Source organism: Emydura macquarii, unplaced genomic scaffold (assembly GCF_026122565.2).
Source record: "Emydura macquarii macquarii isolate MOO-44397 ecotype Brisbane River unplaced genomic scaffold, CSIRO-AGI_Emac_v2 contig_1390, whole genome shotgun sequence".
Lineage (NCBI taxonomy): Eukaryota > Metazoa > Chordata > Testudines > Chelidae > Emydura > Emydura macquarii.
The window spans coordinates 19,913,298-19,930,456 of NW_027131527.1; the positions used below are offsets into that span (position 1 = coordinate 19,913,298).

General features: G+C 41.2%; 1 protein-coding gene across 1 annotated transcript; it reads left to right on the forward strand.

Moving 5' to 3' along the window:
- Nucleotides 1–820: 820 nt before the first annotated feature.
- Nucleotides 821–13,133, forward strand: LOC137156240 (lysosomal acid lipase/cholesteryl ester hydrolase-like). Its single transcript, XM_067552960.1, has 9 exons — nucleotides 821–925; nucleotides 3,063–3,180; nucleotides 3,896–4,094; nucleotides 5,625–5,734; nucleotides 7,400–7,536; nucleotides 8,141–8,287; nucleotides 9,936–10,007; nucleotides 11,108–11,173; nucleotides 12,900–13,133. Exons 1-9 carry the CDS (start codon nucleotides 821–823, stop codon nucleotides 13,131–13,133), a joined length of 1,188 nt encoding a protein of 395 aa, XP_067409061.1.
- The last annotated feature ends 4,026 nt before the right edge of the window (nucleotides 13,134–17,159 follow it).

Here is a 17,159-nt window from a genome sequence, read left to right on the forward strand (position 1 = left end):
ATTGGTATCACAACACAGAACCAGGGAGAATGTTTACAGGCAATATTAAAGTCATGCTTTTAAGCACAACTGCCATTCCAGTCATATTATAAATAGGCCTCTTACTGGGAGATGTGATTACTACATGTGCCAAGTAGTATGGAGGTTTTTATGATGTTTTCTTGACAAATTTATTTAAAAAAAAAATTAGTTAGAGAATTTTTTAACCCTGGAAATAATGGTTTATAGCAGTATGTTAGATTATAAACTCTTTGTGGCAGGGACCATGTCTTCCTGTGTGTTTGATCAATGCTTAGTTTGATCAGTAGGCCCCTAATCAACAATATATTAATACAAAAATAACAAAAGTATAGACATGGCCATAACCTGATTGGCAGGAATGCATTCCTCAACATATTTTTAGTCCTTATTTTTACTGTGTTTAACAAAATGGAAGACACTAACTTACGGAACATTATTCCTTGGTATAAAGAAGTTTAACTGCTTTGTAGTGCTCAAGGTATAACAGTTCTTTGCATAGGACCTGATCCATTTTCTATTGCAGACAAAGGGAGTCTTTCAATAACTTCAATAAGAGTTGGATGTGGCCCATAAATACAGAGACTGAAGTAGGGCCTGGCCCCCATTGAATTAAAGAGTATTGTTCTTGTGATTAAGAATAGGCAGGTAAAATAGTGATTTCCCCCTCCCCCCCTCCATTTTCCAGCACATATTTCACACTCTTTAGATATAGAGAAAGTTGGCATAAATGTTACAAAGCCAAGATATATGTTGGTAGTGATATTATTAACATGGGCACATTGTTTTACACAGAAACAAGATGCGGTGGTTTATTGCAGTAGCCTGTCTAATACAAGCCTCTATAAGCTCAAAAGCACCCACCAGGAAGGAAAGAGACGTGAATCCTGAAACTTTTATGAATGTTGTAAGTCAAGTACTTGTGAAAATCTTAACACTAATTGAGCATAATAATTAGATGCCTGAAAATTCAGATTCAGGTTCAGGGCCTTGTTTCAAATTTTCAATCACCAGATTTGGGAATGTCTGGCTTTGGGATTTAGAGAGGCTCATTAATAACATCCACAAAGTGACTTAATTGCAAAGTTTGGATCCAAGTTTAGGTCCAGATTTAATATTTATAAGATCTTCATTAACAAGTTTTTTCTTTCACTCTTTTCCTTCCCCCTCTGTAGCAGCCCTCACTATACCTTCCGTCTGTGTTTTTTTTTTAAAGGGCCTTCCCCTGATCTATCCTTCAATAAAAATAAATTGGAAGTATTAAGTGTGCATATGAGTATGTCAGCTAAAAATGGGAGTGATCTCATATTCAGTTCCATTCCCTTTCTTGGTCCTGGATAGACAGTTCTTCCCACCTCTCTTCTCTTCTCATACGGCGTGGTTCAGCTGTCAGCAGACACCATTGCTTATAATCTTTTGGTTCTTACAGGTTCCTAAAGCTAGCACTCAGAATGCTCTGGAAAAACCTACTTCTCGCAGACGAGGAGGAGTGTTTATATTATTAAATATTCTGGCTCTGGGACCCAGACCTATCTCCCCTCCATGTGCTTAATTACCTTTCTGTTTGGGTTCTTGTCACAGTCCTGGCAAAGGTCCCCCAGCTGCACACTCGCTAGGGTGCCCATGTGCTTTAAGCATCTCCTAATCTGAATAGGCTATAACACTGTCTCTTTTCTTGGCCTCTCTGGCATGCGTCCTCGGCACAGACTCCGTTTGTTTACCCCTTCACTGAGATAGGGCCTCATGGCCCACCAGCTATAGGCCCCAGGAGCAGCGCTGATGCCCCAGATTCCCCAGTAACTTAAGCTCACCCTTTCCCTCAGCTCCTAGCTTGTAGGCACTCTGTGTTTACAGTGAAGCAAACAGATGCACAGATTTCACAAAGGGTTCCAAAAAACAATCACTCTTTACTTTAGCTAGCACAAGAAATATACAGAGCAAGTCAAAACTATAAGACACCTGTACACATTTCTCTGCTTCACTTTCCTCAGCACTCTTGGGAATTCTTTGAGTTTAGGACAGAGTACACTAAGGGGTCCAGGATACCACCTCCTGCACATGGCTTTTCCTCCAAAACATGGGGTATCTCCTCTCCTGTGCAGACAGTTTCCTTATTCCTCTGCAATGACATGTCCCTCTGTTCCTCTTTCCTGACCAAACTCCCTTTGTCTCTGTGAGTCATTCCTCCAAGTTCCACTTCGTCTCTGATCAGCCTCATTAGATGATCAGAGTCCCACCAGATGATCCATTGTTTAGTTACTTCCTCTCTGGAGTTCAGACTTGAAAAACTGGTTTGCCCTGGGCAGCAATCATCTCTTTGCCCAGGGTGCTCCATTTGAATGGATGATAATCAAAGTTTAGTGGCCTGTCATTGTCCCTGGTCAGAGAGAGAGAGATGACAGCCTCGACAGCTGACAGTGAATTGTACAGATTCAATGATACAGCAATTTCATAAAATCAACCAGAATACTTAAATTGGATATAGACAAATTACCCAAATCATCACAGTTCAAAAGTGATTTTTTTATTATATTTTTCTCATTTATTAATCATTGACCTTTTTTTCCCATCTAAAATACTTATTGAAAATTTCTTGAAATTACCATTCCAATGAAAACTGTTTTCAAATAAGATTCCTGAATATTTATTCCTTTCTGACGGAAGCCATTGCATTTGGATTTGTGAAGGAAGAGCATGCAAATGTTTACATTCTTTGTGGAGAAATGTCTAAGCTTTTCCACAGTTAATCCAGCCTTCCTGACACTTCCTTGTTCAGAGAATTGGGCTGGAAAGCTCATGAGAACAGGCCCTCTGGGAATATTTTCAGTACTTCATGGTTTGGGCCAGATTAGGAATATAGTGAGACTCATCAATTCTCTCACTATTTTAGGCTGTGTTTCATATCCCAGTTGAAACTAGTTAAGTGCAGGAATGCATACAATTTAAACAAACACACTGACACTTTCTAGTCTCCTCCCTGCAACAGATAATATAAAAACCTGATACAAGGAAATAATTTTAGATCTTTATTTTAATTCCTTCAGAGTCAGTTGATCTACTACAAAGGATATCCCAGTGAGGAGTATGAAGTTCTGACAGATGATGGCTATTATTTGAGAATAAACAGAATTCCTTATGGCAGGGGAAATACTACGGACAAAGGTATGGCTCCGTTTTGCTTGAGGCAAAAACCCCAAATAACACAGGTCCAAAATAAAAAACTAACCAACCCACCAATCCAAATGAAAAAAGATATATTGGGGGCAAGTTTAATATCTGTGGCAAAATCCTGAACCCAAAATGTTTTTTCTCAGACTGAAAACCAAGTCTTTACAAATTTCTGTATGTTCATGCTTATTCTGAAACAGGGTAGGGGAAAATTGAGAACGCTCAGGTCATGGTTTTGAAATTAGCAAGATATAAATCTGAGAACAGGAGAGGCTGGATGTCTGTTGGCTAAGTTGCACAGTGATTTTTTTCCCTATACATTTGTGACTTTTAAATATTTTGTTCTGTTTTGCTGTTGTTACGTCAAGCAACCAGCCTTAGTTATGAGCAACTAAAACAGGGATTTAGTATGGAAATACTGAGGAAATCTTAACTACAGCTGTTAGCACCATTACGGCTAGTTATAGGTATAGATATGTGAAATGCTAATGATAGTTATAGATACAATTTTCTAAACATTTCCATTCTAAACCCATCTTTCCAGTTGCTTTTAACTTTAGTTAATTATTTGCTATGGGGTATCATACTTATGGATGTGATCTGATATAAAAATTTTATCAGCATGTGTCTGGGATGAGAGGAATACAGTATGTCACTTAGTTGCCATGTTACAGAAATTCTGGTTTGGTAAAATTTTCCATTTATTTAGGTCCAAAGCCACCTGTATTTCTCCAGCATGGATTGTTTGGTGAAGGTAGCAACTGGGTCGAAAATTTGGCCAACAACAGCCTGGGGTTCATGCTAGCAGATGCTGGCTATGATGTTTGGATAGGAAATAGCAGGGGAACAACATGGTCTCAAAGACACCAGAACCTTTCAGTTGACCAAGAGAAATTTTGGGATTTCAGGTAGGTTAAACTGGAGAGAAACCAATGAAGGTAGCAAATTGTTTTGCATGTTGTCAATTCTGTATGTGCAGTGATCTGTGGTTTGTGCACAGCAGTGGTGCTCATACAAGATTTAGATTGTAATTTCTACAAGTTTCCATTTGGCTCCATTGCCAGGGCACTGAGATGCCATCAGTGCAAATCAGCAGAGAACCTCCTGCTGCACCCCTTATTCACATCATTAATGCCACTGATTTCAGTAACGGTAGGACTGCAAGATAGGGGTACAGAGTAAAATAAAACCTGTGTGGTAGAGACCTTTGCATTGAAATATGTCATTGCTAGGACCATTAGTCACCATAGAGACATATTGCACTGTTGGATATGTTTAGTTCATTCAATTTTACAAGGAACCTTTCCCTCACTGCAATCCTACACAGTTGCCAAGGACAATCAGTCCCTGAGCACAGAGCAGTACAGGGATTGCTCTCGTCTTGCACTATGGGGATAGAATTTGCCCCAAAGGGGCTAAGGAGTAGCATGGAATAGACCCTGCCCCCTTCCATCTGCACTAGTCCAGAGTGGGCAGATGAACTATAGGGGGCAGGCGGCGCCATGCTAAAGGGGCAGCTGCACATTCCCTTTCAGATGGAGAAGCTCAGACATAAAATGCACGTAATGCAGCTTTCAGGCAATGTCATCAAGTTTTCCAACTGGCTGCTGCCTCCTCTTTGAGCATTATTTAACTATAGTTGAGCCATTTTGTAACCAGCTTGTCTTTAGTGATTTACTGGAACTGGGTCTAGTTATTAGAAGTCCTTTTTAAGGACATTGTCATTTCCCTTTAGCACAGAAGCAGAATTAAAAGAGCATGGAGCTAACATTAATTCAAACATCATGGCTTGGTCAAAAGAGCCTGGTATTTCTTAGGCTTGTAAACACATCCAATACTGAAATATAAATAAGGCGTCTGTATTGTGTAGAGACTAAAGACGCAAACCTAGGCTAGGCTGGATCATTGAATAGTTTGAGCTGTTATCTGACTGACCCATGGTTCACCAGTCTTGCATTCAAATGCACATGGGCAATATTTGCTGGCCAGATTCTCTGCTTAGCCAGACCTCTGCTCACTGCAAAGCTGGTTACAGCTCCCTGATTCTAAGAGCAAGCCCTGCTAATTTTCAGCTGCTGCTGGGCAACTCAAAGTTGCGGCACTGATAAAGGGTCTTTCATGGATCCTTCGCCAATGAGGATTGGTAAATGGTAAATGGAATAGAGCTCCGTCACACCCCCTCTCTCATGTCTGAAATTCCCCCTGGTGTTGGGGGTTGAGAGGAGGATGGGCAGTAGCCAGAGTCACAACCTCAGACCCCATACAGTTGCACTCAGCAAAGCAGAGAGCTTCCCTACACAATGAGAGTTTTCTCCTGGAAATTTAATCCCAGACTCGTCCCCCTTTGTCACCTTAGTGGTGCATAGAAGCCATAACTTCCTTGAGAATCGGGCCCTATAACTTCATTATGTAGCTAATTTCATATTTATATATTACAGTTTTCATGATATGGGCAAATACGACCTTCCAGCCATGATCAACTTTATTCTGCAGAAAACTGGACAGAAGCAACTGTATTATGTTGGCTACTCTCAGGGCTGCACTATGGGTATGCTAGCAGAATTTGAGGCATCAGTATTGTATTTGTCTCTCTCTTAAGTAATGAAGGTTTTATCTGGACTATTTTTAACTCTTTCCTATGTTTATAAGCAGACAATTGCAGAGAATATTCCCATTTTTGTGTAACATTGTGCAGGTACTTTATACAGGGCTAAATCCAGAATTCCTTTCTCAGTTTTCAATCAGACCTGACTCAGGTCAAAGTCCCACTGAAGCCATTGCTCCTGAGATGTAGACAGGGAGGGTCAACGGATTCTTAGAACAACCAGAGAGGTTTTGGTGACCTCCAAAGGTTCCTCTTTTGCTAAACGTCATCTTGCTGTCACAAACGGAATTTTTGACTATACTCCAACCTGCGAAAACTTTCATTGCTGGAGGGACCAGCATACCCCCTAAAATTAACCCAGGGGCTCTGCACCAAATTCATGGCTTTTGTTTTAAGGTGAAATACATAGAATCATAGAGTTGGAAGGGACCTCAGGAGATCATCTAATCCAACCCCCTGCTCAAAGCAGAACTAACCTCAGCTAAATAATCCCAGTGAGGGTTTTGTCAAGCCGCAGCTTAAAAACCTCTAAAGATGGAGATTCCACCACCTCTCTAGGTAACCCATTCCAGTGCTTCACCACCCTCCTAGTGAAAAACTTCTTCCTAATGTCCAACCTAGATCTCCCCCACTGCAATTTGAGACCGTTGCTCCTTGTTCTGTCATCTGCCACCACTGAGAACAGCCTAGCTCCATCCTTCCTGGAACCCCCTTTCAGGTAGTTAAAGGCTGCTATCAAATCCCCCCTCATTCTTCTCTTCTGCAGACTAAACAAGCCTAGTTCCCTCAGCCTCTCCTCATAAGTCTTTTTCTCCAGCCCCCTAATCATTTTTGTGGCCCTCCGCTGGACTTTCTCCAACTTTTCCACATCCTTTTTGTAGTGGGGGGCCCAAAACTGGACACAGTACTCCAAATGCGGCCTCACCAATGCCGAATAGAGGGGAATAATCACTTCCCGAGATCTGCATGGTTCTCCCTTGTTCCATACTAACAGAATGAACTAACTAACTGACTAGCCCAAGTGTGAAAATGATCTTACTGACTTACTGTTCCAACTCAGGCCTATCAATTTATCATATTCTCTGTTAGCAATAGGGACAAAATATTATCCTTTTAGTCTCAATAATTGATGATCAAGAGAGCTACTTCTTGGCAATAAGCATTAAAGAGGTCCATATCAGGACTATATTTGAGCACAGAAATAAAGAAATAATCTCCTTTGAACATCTCTTCTGTGAAAGTGATATCAAAGTTAAACAGAAAGGTAGTGAACAAATACCCTTGCTAACTCCTCTGAAATGGAGACAACCTTGATAACAGTTTCCAAGTTCTTATTCTGGGCTAAATTGCATTATTCAGCACAGGCACAGAACTCTTGTGTCAATCCGTGGCTAAACTATTTTATGACATCACCTGTCCTGATTCATAGTCAAAGACCACCCAAACTGCATGCAAATCCCCTCATTCTGTACTAGAGCTGATTTCTTCTAAACCAAATCTGCATGATGGCTTCTGATGAACCCTCTGGTGGAGTTTTCAAACACATGCCTGTAAGTATTACATTCTTTTCTGTAAGATTTCTGTAATTATTCTCTTCTACTTTCTCAGCTTTCATAGCATTTTCATCCATGCCACAGCTGGCACAGAAAGTCAAAATGTTTTTTGCCTTGGCTCCTGCAGCCACCGTTGCACATGCGAAAAGCCCTATGCTGAAATTGTTATTAATTCCTGAAGAATCATTAAAGGTATGCCATTTCTCTGTATTGTATTACTCTCCTGAATACGGATTTTTAAAAGTGGTATTGTGCCTGAACATGAATCCCACACTATCAGATAATACAAGAGGAAACATACTGTAAACAGAATGAACATCACTGTTGGTAATCTTAACTGTTGAATTCCTGACTTGAGTATGTTTAAATGAGCAATTTTAATGTTGTATTCAAGGATTTTTAAATTTATTTTGAAAAAAAATGTGGGTGTGGGAGACGATAGCTGAATGTGAATTTTCCAACTGCACATTCAGATTACCATATTGATACTGATGCATATGGCTTTGAGGTATCTGTACAAGTCAGGAGCCACAGGGGTTGGGAAATACATTCCTGAATAAGTGAGAATTCCATTAGCATGCATGTATTAACTGTGACACTGGTGGAATACACAGTTTATGGAGGCACAGTTGTGTTCCTAGTAACCACACCAGAGCCTCAAGGAAGTCACTGTGGGTATAACCTGGATCAGGCATGGACTGCGATAAGGGAGCTACTGCCTGGCCCACCAGGCAGAGCCAGGAACAGGAACATTTTGGAAGTTCACTGTAAGTAATGCCTTTTTGCATTTTCACAGGATATTCTTGGGAAAAAAGACTTCCGTTGGTGGGGTAAGACTATGAAGAAGATTTCTGCTAAAATATGCAGCTATGAAATACCTAGTAGATTTTGTACCAATGCATTTTTCTTTATGGGCGGATTCAATGAGAAAAATCTAAATTCGGTATGTGTGTATATCTAATCTATATCAGCCCTATTTTTTTTTTACTGATGATTAAAATCAAGCTAACTTTTTGCATTCAACTGTATTTGTGCCAAATGTGCAATTATTTAATCTGGATTGAGTAAAGCAGGGTCAGTTAATTATTTCAGAGTTTTGCTAGGTAGGGACTTTCAAACATCATGAGAATGGAGAAGCAAATGCCTCAATGATACAGGTGGGGATAAGCAGTTTAACTGGGAACCTCTGCAGCCTACACTTGGCTTAGTGGTTTGGCTAATGTGCTACCTGTCTTTTCTCAATGAAGCAGCATAAATGTTAAACATGGCATTAAAATATCAGTCACTTTTGGAGTTTACAGCCTGCAGTCCCATATAAAAGCTGTGTCGCGTAAACCCCATGGTGGGTTTGTGCAGGTGCATGCTTTGGCCAAAGATGTTGTACAGGGTGGGTCACAGTGCTCTCTTTCAGAGCTATGGGTAGGCAGTCTGCATTGATTTCCAGTAGGGCCAGTGTGCAGGTGGGCAGGAGAGAAGCTGTTGGATCCAATGTCCCCAAAACATTACTCAGGAGCACACATTGTAGCATAGCGTAGTGGCCATAGGTAAGTTATGCTATAGCCTTAGTCTACCTGTCTATTTACAGAGGTGGTGTGTGTGAATTCCATGCCTCAGCCTAACCTCTCCTACCGTAGAATGCTGCCCAGATAAGAAAAGTCTGCAGTTCCCTAACTAACAGGCGCCAGTTGCCAACTGATATTTATCAATATTTTATTAAAATGTGTCTGTAGGCTTAACAGGCACCAGGCTGTCAAAGATTAAAGTAATGTTTGCTGGCAGCATTGCAAGGTACCCAGTATCACACAGACACACTTTGCAAACGTATTTTGTCAGGAATATTTAATCTCTTCTCCGGGAAAAATGTTGATAGTCCAATGGTAATCCATTTGCCAGAGGTGTCATTTCCATGGCAACCTGGGGTTCTCCAAATAAAAAAATGAAATGGACATTGTGCCTGGTGTGAGCTGGTACTTTGCTCAACCTGCTCTTAAACAAAGTCCTCATACAATATATAGAGTGAAAGAATTGCACGATCCTGGGGATTTGCACAGAAATTAACAACAGGAAACAAAGTTCAGCCCCAGCTTTCTACTCAAACTTGGCTGCTCCTACAGTTCCTACATAAGCAACCACCTAACTCCTCTGTTTACAGAGAGCAACTCCCACTTCCTCTATGTTCAGATGGTCTGACAATCCCTCTACCTCAATGAACCACCAGAATCCACTTACCTTTGCCCCAGGATCAACACAGTGTGAGGTAGTTCAGGCAAACACTGCAAGCCTGTTTTTATCTGGCACTCAGACCCACAACTTGGACAAGATTAAATCAAACCCTAGAATAGGTTCAAGGAGAGCTTGATATTACAAATGCTTTCTTACTACTTTTAGCAGAACTTTAACTGATTTAAAAATGAACAGAAATTATATTTCTGAAAATATTCAAGTTTTTCTGGCTATCCAACTTTCTCATGTTTTGATTATTTGTAATGCTGTAGTTACTGAATTGAATAGTGTTTTGTTTATGTAGAATCCTGCCTTTCTCCCATTTCATTTAGAGAAACAAATGATATCCTAAAAATGTTTTCTTGCAGAGTCGAATGGACGTGTACACAGACCACTTTCCAGATGGAACATCTGTTAAAAACTTACTTCACTGGGCCCAGGTAGAGCTTCTGAAATCTTTCAGTATTCTGTTGGTTTATACTCTCCCTTGATCTCTCTGATCATAATTAAAACCTGGGTTGTCCAGAACAGACAGGCAGTTATTTATCAATGAGATTTTAATAAAGGGACATAATCCTTTGAGTTCCATCTTTGATGTGGTTGGTTATTGAGAGTTTTTACTATGAAAGGACATGCATGTAGGAAAGATCTGAATATTAAGGTTGTAAAGTCACACACTCAAAAGTTAGGACATGCCAGAATAAAGTTTGCTCATGCAACCTTAATATAGACCCCCTTATGCACAGGTATCATGTTACAATCTTTAATTATAGGATAGCACACTTTTTTTTTCCACAGGACCCTGCCTCATTCGGTGCACAGGATGGACATGGCTCAGGGAATATAGGCTTTTTCCAATAAGCGGCTGAACTGGTTTTACTGAAATTTGCCAAAAGAATTCAGCCTAAGATAGATGCCCAGCCCGAAAAACTTCAGCCCAAATGATTAAAGTTTGGCAAACTGAAAACAGGGTCTTATCATGAAAAGCGTCAGGTGTTGCTGCTTGTATCACCTATAATGCTTCAATGAAGAACACCAGTATAGAAAGGAGTTCTGAAAAGGAAAATTATAACTCTTGGAATTGTTTATATATTTTAAGACTATTGAGTCAATAAAGAGAAAGAGAAAGATGGAAAAAATATCGACTATGTAATACCAAAGTCTGTCAATATAAAGTTCTCAAAAAGCATCCCATGTGCACAATATTCATAATGAAGTTAACAAAAAGAAAAACTTTTTGTTAGCATATACAGATTAAAAATTACTCACCAGCAGTGAGAAGTGATTTTGAAGAAATGCATGTAATTTTCCTAGTTTTTATGTCAGAAATATACTATTGTAGATGCAAAGGACTAAATTCTGACCCTATTGAAGTCAATGAGTGTTTTGCCAAAATTTCATCCAAAATATCTAATTTAAGTCTTATGTTCTGTAATATGATTTCTTCATGATAGTTTGAGGCAGAATAGCACACTGATGCACAAAGGTATGTGGATAATTCTGTGTCTAATTTTACACTTTCTTTTCTTCATTTTTCTAGGGAGTTAAATCAAAAGAATTCAGATATTTTGACTACGGCAAGGAGAACCAGGCTAAATATAATCAGGTAATAAAAAAATATTTTTATGGAAAACTAAATGATCTTTTAAAAATAAAAATGAATAAAAAAAAGTACAGCAAGAATATTAATATGCAGGGCACAAAGTGGCCAAACGTGTTACTGCACTGCGCTTTCAGTTCTGGAGTCCAAAGTCTCTCATCTGATTATAGCCAGTGCTATCAACCTACTTATTCAGTTTAACACTGATTGCACACACAGCCTGCTCCAGAGAAGCTACTGAATAGCTGCTACAGGACTAAGAGTAATGGCAGAGCTGCATAAGAAACTGCACAGCACATTATATTTAAATACCAGGTTCTTGCCTTAACTCTGCAACACAAGTGTTGTAGTAATCTTTTTCTGAAAGTTTATGAACTGAGATTCACTCTTGAAAGAAGATTTGGTTTTGGCCACACAGGATCCTGTTTAAATATCTCGTACCATAGCTTTTGTTTCTGGAATAATTTAATTTAATCTGTACCTTACTAATTGCAAATATATATTTAAAGTTATTATCTCCATAATGGATTTTTCAGATAGGCAATATCATTATCTTTCTTTTTCCGATCCTCACTATTGAGAAGTCTTCACAAGGCAGCCTCGAGGTTTAATGACGAGCTAAATACCTCTCACAGAATCTGACATTTTTAAAAAATATACAACCGGAAAAAAGTCTTTTCTTAAGAAGCCATAATTTGCTTGATCTATTGTTTTAATAGTTTCATTAATTTATTTGCTATTGTTTCTCCATTTCACCTACACATTTTTTGGTTTGCATATAGATATAAGAAAGAACGTGGATTGAACATGGCAAATGTAATTCAGCTCTATAGCAAGTGGTTTGCAAACTTTTTTCACAGTATGGCCCGCATCTTAGTTGATAAATTCTTATGAACGCTTCCTGTCCCATTTGATCCCCTCACCTCCCACTCTTAATCCCTAAGCTGTTATACCAACTGACTACAGAAAAACTAGCATGAGGAAAGTGTTTATGGACTTTTTGGGTTGTATTTAATATGGATTTCTTCCATTTGGAAAAACTTAATCATACTGTGTCCTTTTGCTCTTCATTTCATCTCCCCATCTTTGTTCTTTTCCTCTCTTTCCCCTGGCTTCTCTGAACCTGCTCATCTGCCATCTGGTCACCTTCTCCTTCACTCTCCTGCTGCTTTGTCCTCACCTCCCATGCACAGTGTCATTGTTACTTGGTCCTTGTCTCCTCCTACACATGCTCCCTGCTTTCAGGTCCTCCTCTCCCCCTGCACTGCCTACACATTCCTTTCTTCCTCACTCCCTTGCATATGTTCCATTTCCTTTCCTGTGTGTTCCTCTGATCATGGTTCCTTGCCATGTGTTCCCCTTCTCTTCTGATCTCCTATGTATGCTGCCTGGTTCCCTTTTCTGCTGATGCTTGTCTCCGGCTGGATGGGTCTTGGCTCCTCTAGCCCTGGCAACTCCTTTACAGCAGCAAGTTTCTGAGAACAGTTCCTTTTCCTCCTCCTACTCCCATGTAGCACTGACCCCAGGGAAACTAAGCAGGCTTACTCACTGATTTCCAGCTGCAGTGGCAGGTGCTATGTGAACAATGGACCATAGTTGGAGAACTGCTACCCCAAAACACAAATCATCTTAGATGAATCTGGTAATTTTGGGCAGCAGTCAAACAGCAAATCACTGATTTTTGTTTTAAAATTAGGACAGCTTCTCAGTCTTAGATTTTTTTGTCTTTCAGTCTGTCCCTCCCTTGTATACGATAGAAGATATGATTGTGCCCACTGCGATATGGTCTGGTGAAAAGGACTGGCTGGCAAGCCCAGAGGATATTGGCATGTTAATTCCTCGAATTACTAACCTAGTTTCCCACAATAATATGTCTGACTGGAACCACTGGGATTTCATCTGGGGTCTTGATGCAGCCAAGCGTGTATACAGTAAAATAATTGAACTGATGGGAAAGTATCCATAAAACCACACAACCGTGCTTGAGAATTAGTTAATTTAGTTTTATTGAAACCTGCTTTCTGTATGTATGGCAATAGTCTGCTTTTCTAGTTGCTATTTTTTTAAATCAGTAATGGAGCTTGTAAAAGAGAATGGGTTACTGTGACTGGATTTCATATTTACTTTATTTTTCTTTTGGTCATGGTACCAATTTTTCCCCATCTTCCTGGTGAAATTCAGCAACCAGGATGCTATAACCCAGAAAACTGAATTACATGTCTCAAAGAAAATACTTCTGAATCCAAAACTAAAATCCTATAATGCACATTACCGCAATGAGCCAGAATATGTTTGAATGCTTAAATCTTTCAGTACAGTCCATCATTAGATGTTGAACAAATGAGGACATTTCTCTGGTCCAGTTAAAATACTTGAGAACTTTCCCATGTTACATATTTAAAATAAATATTTTTTAAATTTGTAATCATTAATGCAGCCTTTCATATATCTGTGCATCATGATTTTACAGTTAAGGCAGTCTGTTAGTTTTACTTTGACCATTTATTTTGTATAGATACACATGAAAATATACAATAATAATGATAAAACAGCAAAAGCATGACAGGAAAAATACACAAATCAAAGGATGTCCTTGAATTGATAGGCTTGTAGAAAAAAGATAAAGAGAATCACACTAGGAAGAGATGAATGGGGGAAAAATCGATGTCTGGAATCTAAAATACTTGTGTACAATTAAGGACATAAAGTTATTTCTCCCTCACGTAAATTATATTTTTATTTCCAAAAATTGCTGCCACACCTCCCAACCTTTTGCCGGGTCACCAATCTCTCAGTCTATCAGTTTCACATAACCAGCTATTTCTCCTTTATCCTGAAATTAGTTTTCTGATATTGGTCAATATGAATTCCATCATATGATGATAACCTTGTCAAAGAGGATATAGCTCATGCAGTCTAGTTCTTTTGATTGTGAGAGATTCTTAATTTCAGTAAGGATATTGAACTGATGAACTGAGGTACTTCTCTTCCCCCAACTAGTTCCATTATTTGTGGCATTTGATTCCAGATAAGATGCATTCACTTGCATATCCACACAATATATCCAATATCAGAATGATCATCTTCATGTAAGTGGGGGAATGGGCCCGCTATCGTGGGGAACTTTCCTTGCTTGTACACTACCCCGGTAGAGTTGGCTAGCAAAAGGATCTGAGTCCCTGCTCCCACTCTCTTTACCCAGAGGCCCACCTGACCTCGAGGGCTCCCCTCCCACTCTCCTGTGTGGTGGGGTGCCTGTAACCCCAACAAGGCTGGGCCCAGGATTCCTGGGGCTCAACCCCCAATATTGCCGTGGTCCCTTAGGTACTGATTCTGCACTTGGCACTTCCCTGACCCACTGATCATGGCATACAATACAAAGCAATACAATTTATTACACAAACAGCGATCAAATCAAGTAAAAAAAAATAAGAAAAAAGGAGAAAGGTTAAAGGAAAACACCCAACACTGCCCCCTGGCACAGGGCACCACAAACAGTATCTCTGGGGTTCACAGTCTGTGTCGCACATTGCAGGCCCACTGTCCAGGCCCTGGCTGCTCTGCAGGGATGCAGAATCAGAACCCTGCTCTGCCAGTAGCCACACAGTCCCAACATCCCCTTTGCTCTCCCCAGCTGCTCACCACACACCTAGCTCCAGACGGCTCCTGCCCCAGCTCGCTCTGCTTCAGTGCAGCTGTGCTTGGCTCTCTGGAATGCCCCTCTGGCTCTGCTGCTGTGGGTCGGGTCAGCTTGGCTCCATTCAGCTTTCTGTGCTCCTCGTCCAGCCTTCCAGCTGCAGGCTGCCTTTTCCTTAGCTCTGGTCAACTCTGCCCAGGCATGCAGCTTCAGCTCACAGGGAGGGCTGGGCTCCCCCCGCCCTCCTGGCTCCCTCATTGGCCTGCCCGTCCTGTCAATCAGGCTGACCTGGGTTGGCCTCTCTCCACTGGCCCTGGGGGCTGTCCATTCCAGGATCCTGCTTCCTCCAGAGATGGCCAACCCAAAAAGACCCACTAAGTTTCATTAAGGGGCTAATAGACCCCATACATTCCCCCCTGCTAAAATTCTGCCACACCCAGGATGTTCACACCAGTGCATCTGGGTCCCATATTGACAACATTTATGAGCATCGTGTTATACACAAAAAACTCCATTAACAATTAACAAAAAGAACATTTAACGTATTTAGCACTCCATGTCCACTCCTCTATGTCAATCATGATAATAATCATCAACAGTACGTAGAGTTCATAACATAATCATCCCTAAGTTTAAGGGGTGGTACACCCTTATTAGTTCTCTGGGATCTTCTTAAGACTGGTGGTTCATCACCCATATTCCCTACGCTCCTGTCCTCGGGTAACACTTGGTCAGTTTGAGGGGTCTGGCCATTTTCGTTGTGGTTTGGGGTTGCCCCACTCTGTTCCCCTCGGTATTCAGTTTGTGGGACTAGCACCATCCCCCCATTGGTTTCAGTCTCCTCAGGGCATTCCAGCCTACACCTCCTATGGTCCCTGATCGGACTAAGGGTGCAATGCTTTAGCTGGTCCCTATGTACTACTTTCTCAGGGCCTCCCCGTTCAGGCTGGATAGTGTAAACTGGCAGCTCGGGGTTGTTGTGAGCAACTACAATGTAGGGATTTGACTCCCACTTTTCCTGTATTTTATTGCGCCCCCGGTGTCTATGGTTACGAACCAGTACACGGTCGCCAGGCCTGATGAGAGCCCCACTGCACTTGCGATCATAAGTCCTTTTCCTACTTTGGGCCGCGTCTTTAGCTGTATCAAGAGCAACTTCACAGGAAGTCTTCAGTCTGTCATGGTGACCTTTGACCCAGTCATCCAAATTAGTAACCTCATCCTCCTCAGGGCTTTGTCTGCCCAGAATATCTAATGGCAACCTGGGATCTCTCCTGAACATGAGATGAAAAGGAGCATAACCCATCGATGAATGAATATGGCTGTTATAAGCCAACACCAGTTCAGGGAGATATTCCTGTCAGGCTCGCTTCTTTTCAGGAGGGAGTGTTCTTAGCATGTCATACATTGTACGGTTAAACTTTTCACATTGAGCGTTTCCTTGTGGGTGATAGGGTGTTTTTTGGCTATACCATACAGTTTGCACAATTCAGATATCACCTCGGATTCAAAATTCCTCCCCTGGTCTGAATGTAACCATGCTGGACAACCATAGTACACAAACCAGTGTTTTATGAGGACTTCAGCCAGTGTCCACGCTGTCTGGTTTTGAGTTGGAACTGCAACAGTGAATCGGGTAAATATGTCCATGAGAACCAGTACGTTCTCATACCCCTCTGAAGATCTCTCTAGTCGTGTGTAGTCCATGGCTAAGACCTCCATTGGGGCAGTCGTATTAATACAGGTCAAAGGGGCTCAGGTGGCAGGAAACACATCCTTGGCTAGGGCACACCGTTTGCACTGACGGATCCATGATTGCACGTTGCTACTCATCGTGGGCCAGTAGTAGTTTCTCCTCATCACCTCAAGAGTGCTCCTGTCTCCAAAATGCCCCCCCATGATCATGCCTGGCTTCATAAACTTGCTGCCGTAGTGACACAGGCACCACTAACTGCCACACTTCTTCACCATCTCGGGGATGGTATGTCAGCCGGAACAGCATTCCAAGTCGTACCCACTCCCTAGCCAGCTTCTTAGACTGGGAGTACCTGACCCTAAATGCTCGGTCTGGTTTCGTTCGGTTCATGACTGCCGCTAAAACAGGTCCAACGTCACCTTCCCGTTGCAGAGTTTGAATCTCCTCCCATGAGTACCCTGAGATTATTGTGCTATCCCCTTTTACCAGATTTTGTACTGCATCCTGTACCAGCATGTCATCCTCAGGCCTTGGATGCTCTAGCCACAGACAGGTCTGCACCACATCTGCAGGAATGACAAAGAAATCTTTCCCCAGATCTTTGCCTTCTTCTGGTTCCTCCTCTATGGACAATCTAGACAAGGTGTCTGCATTGACAT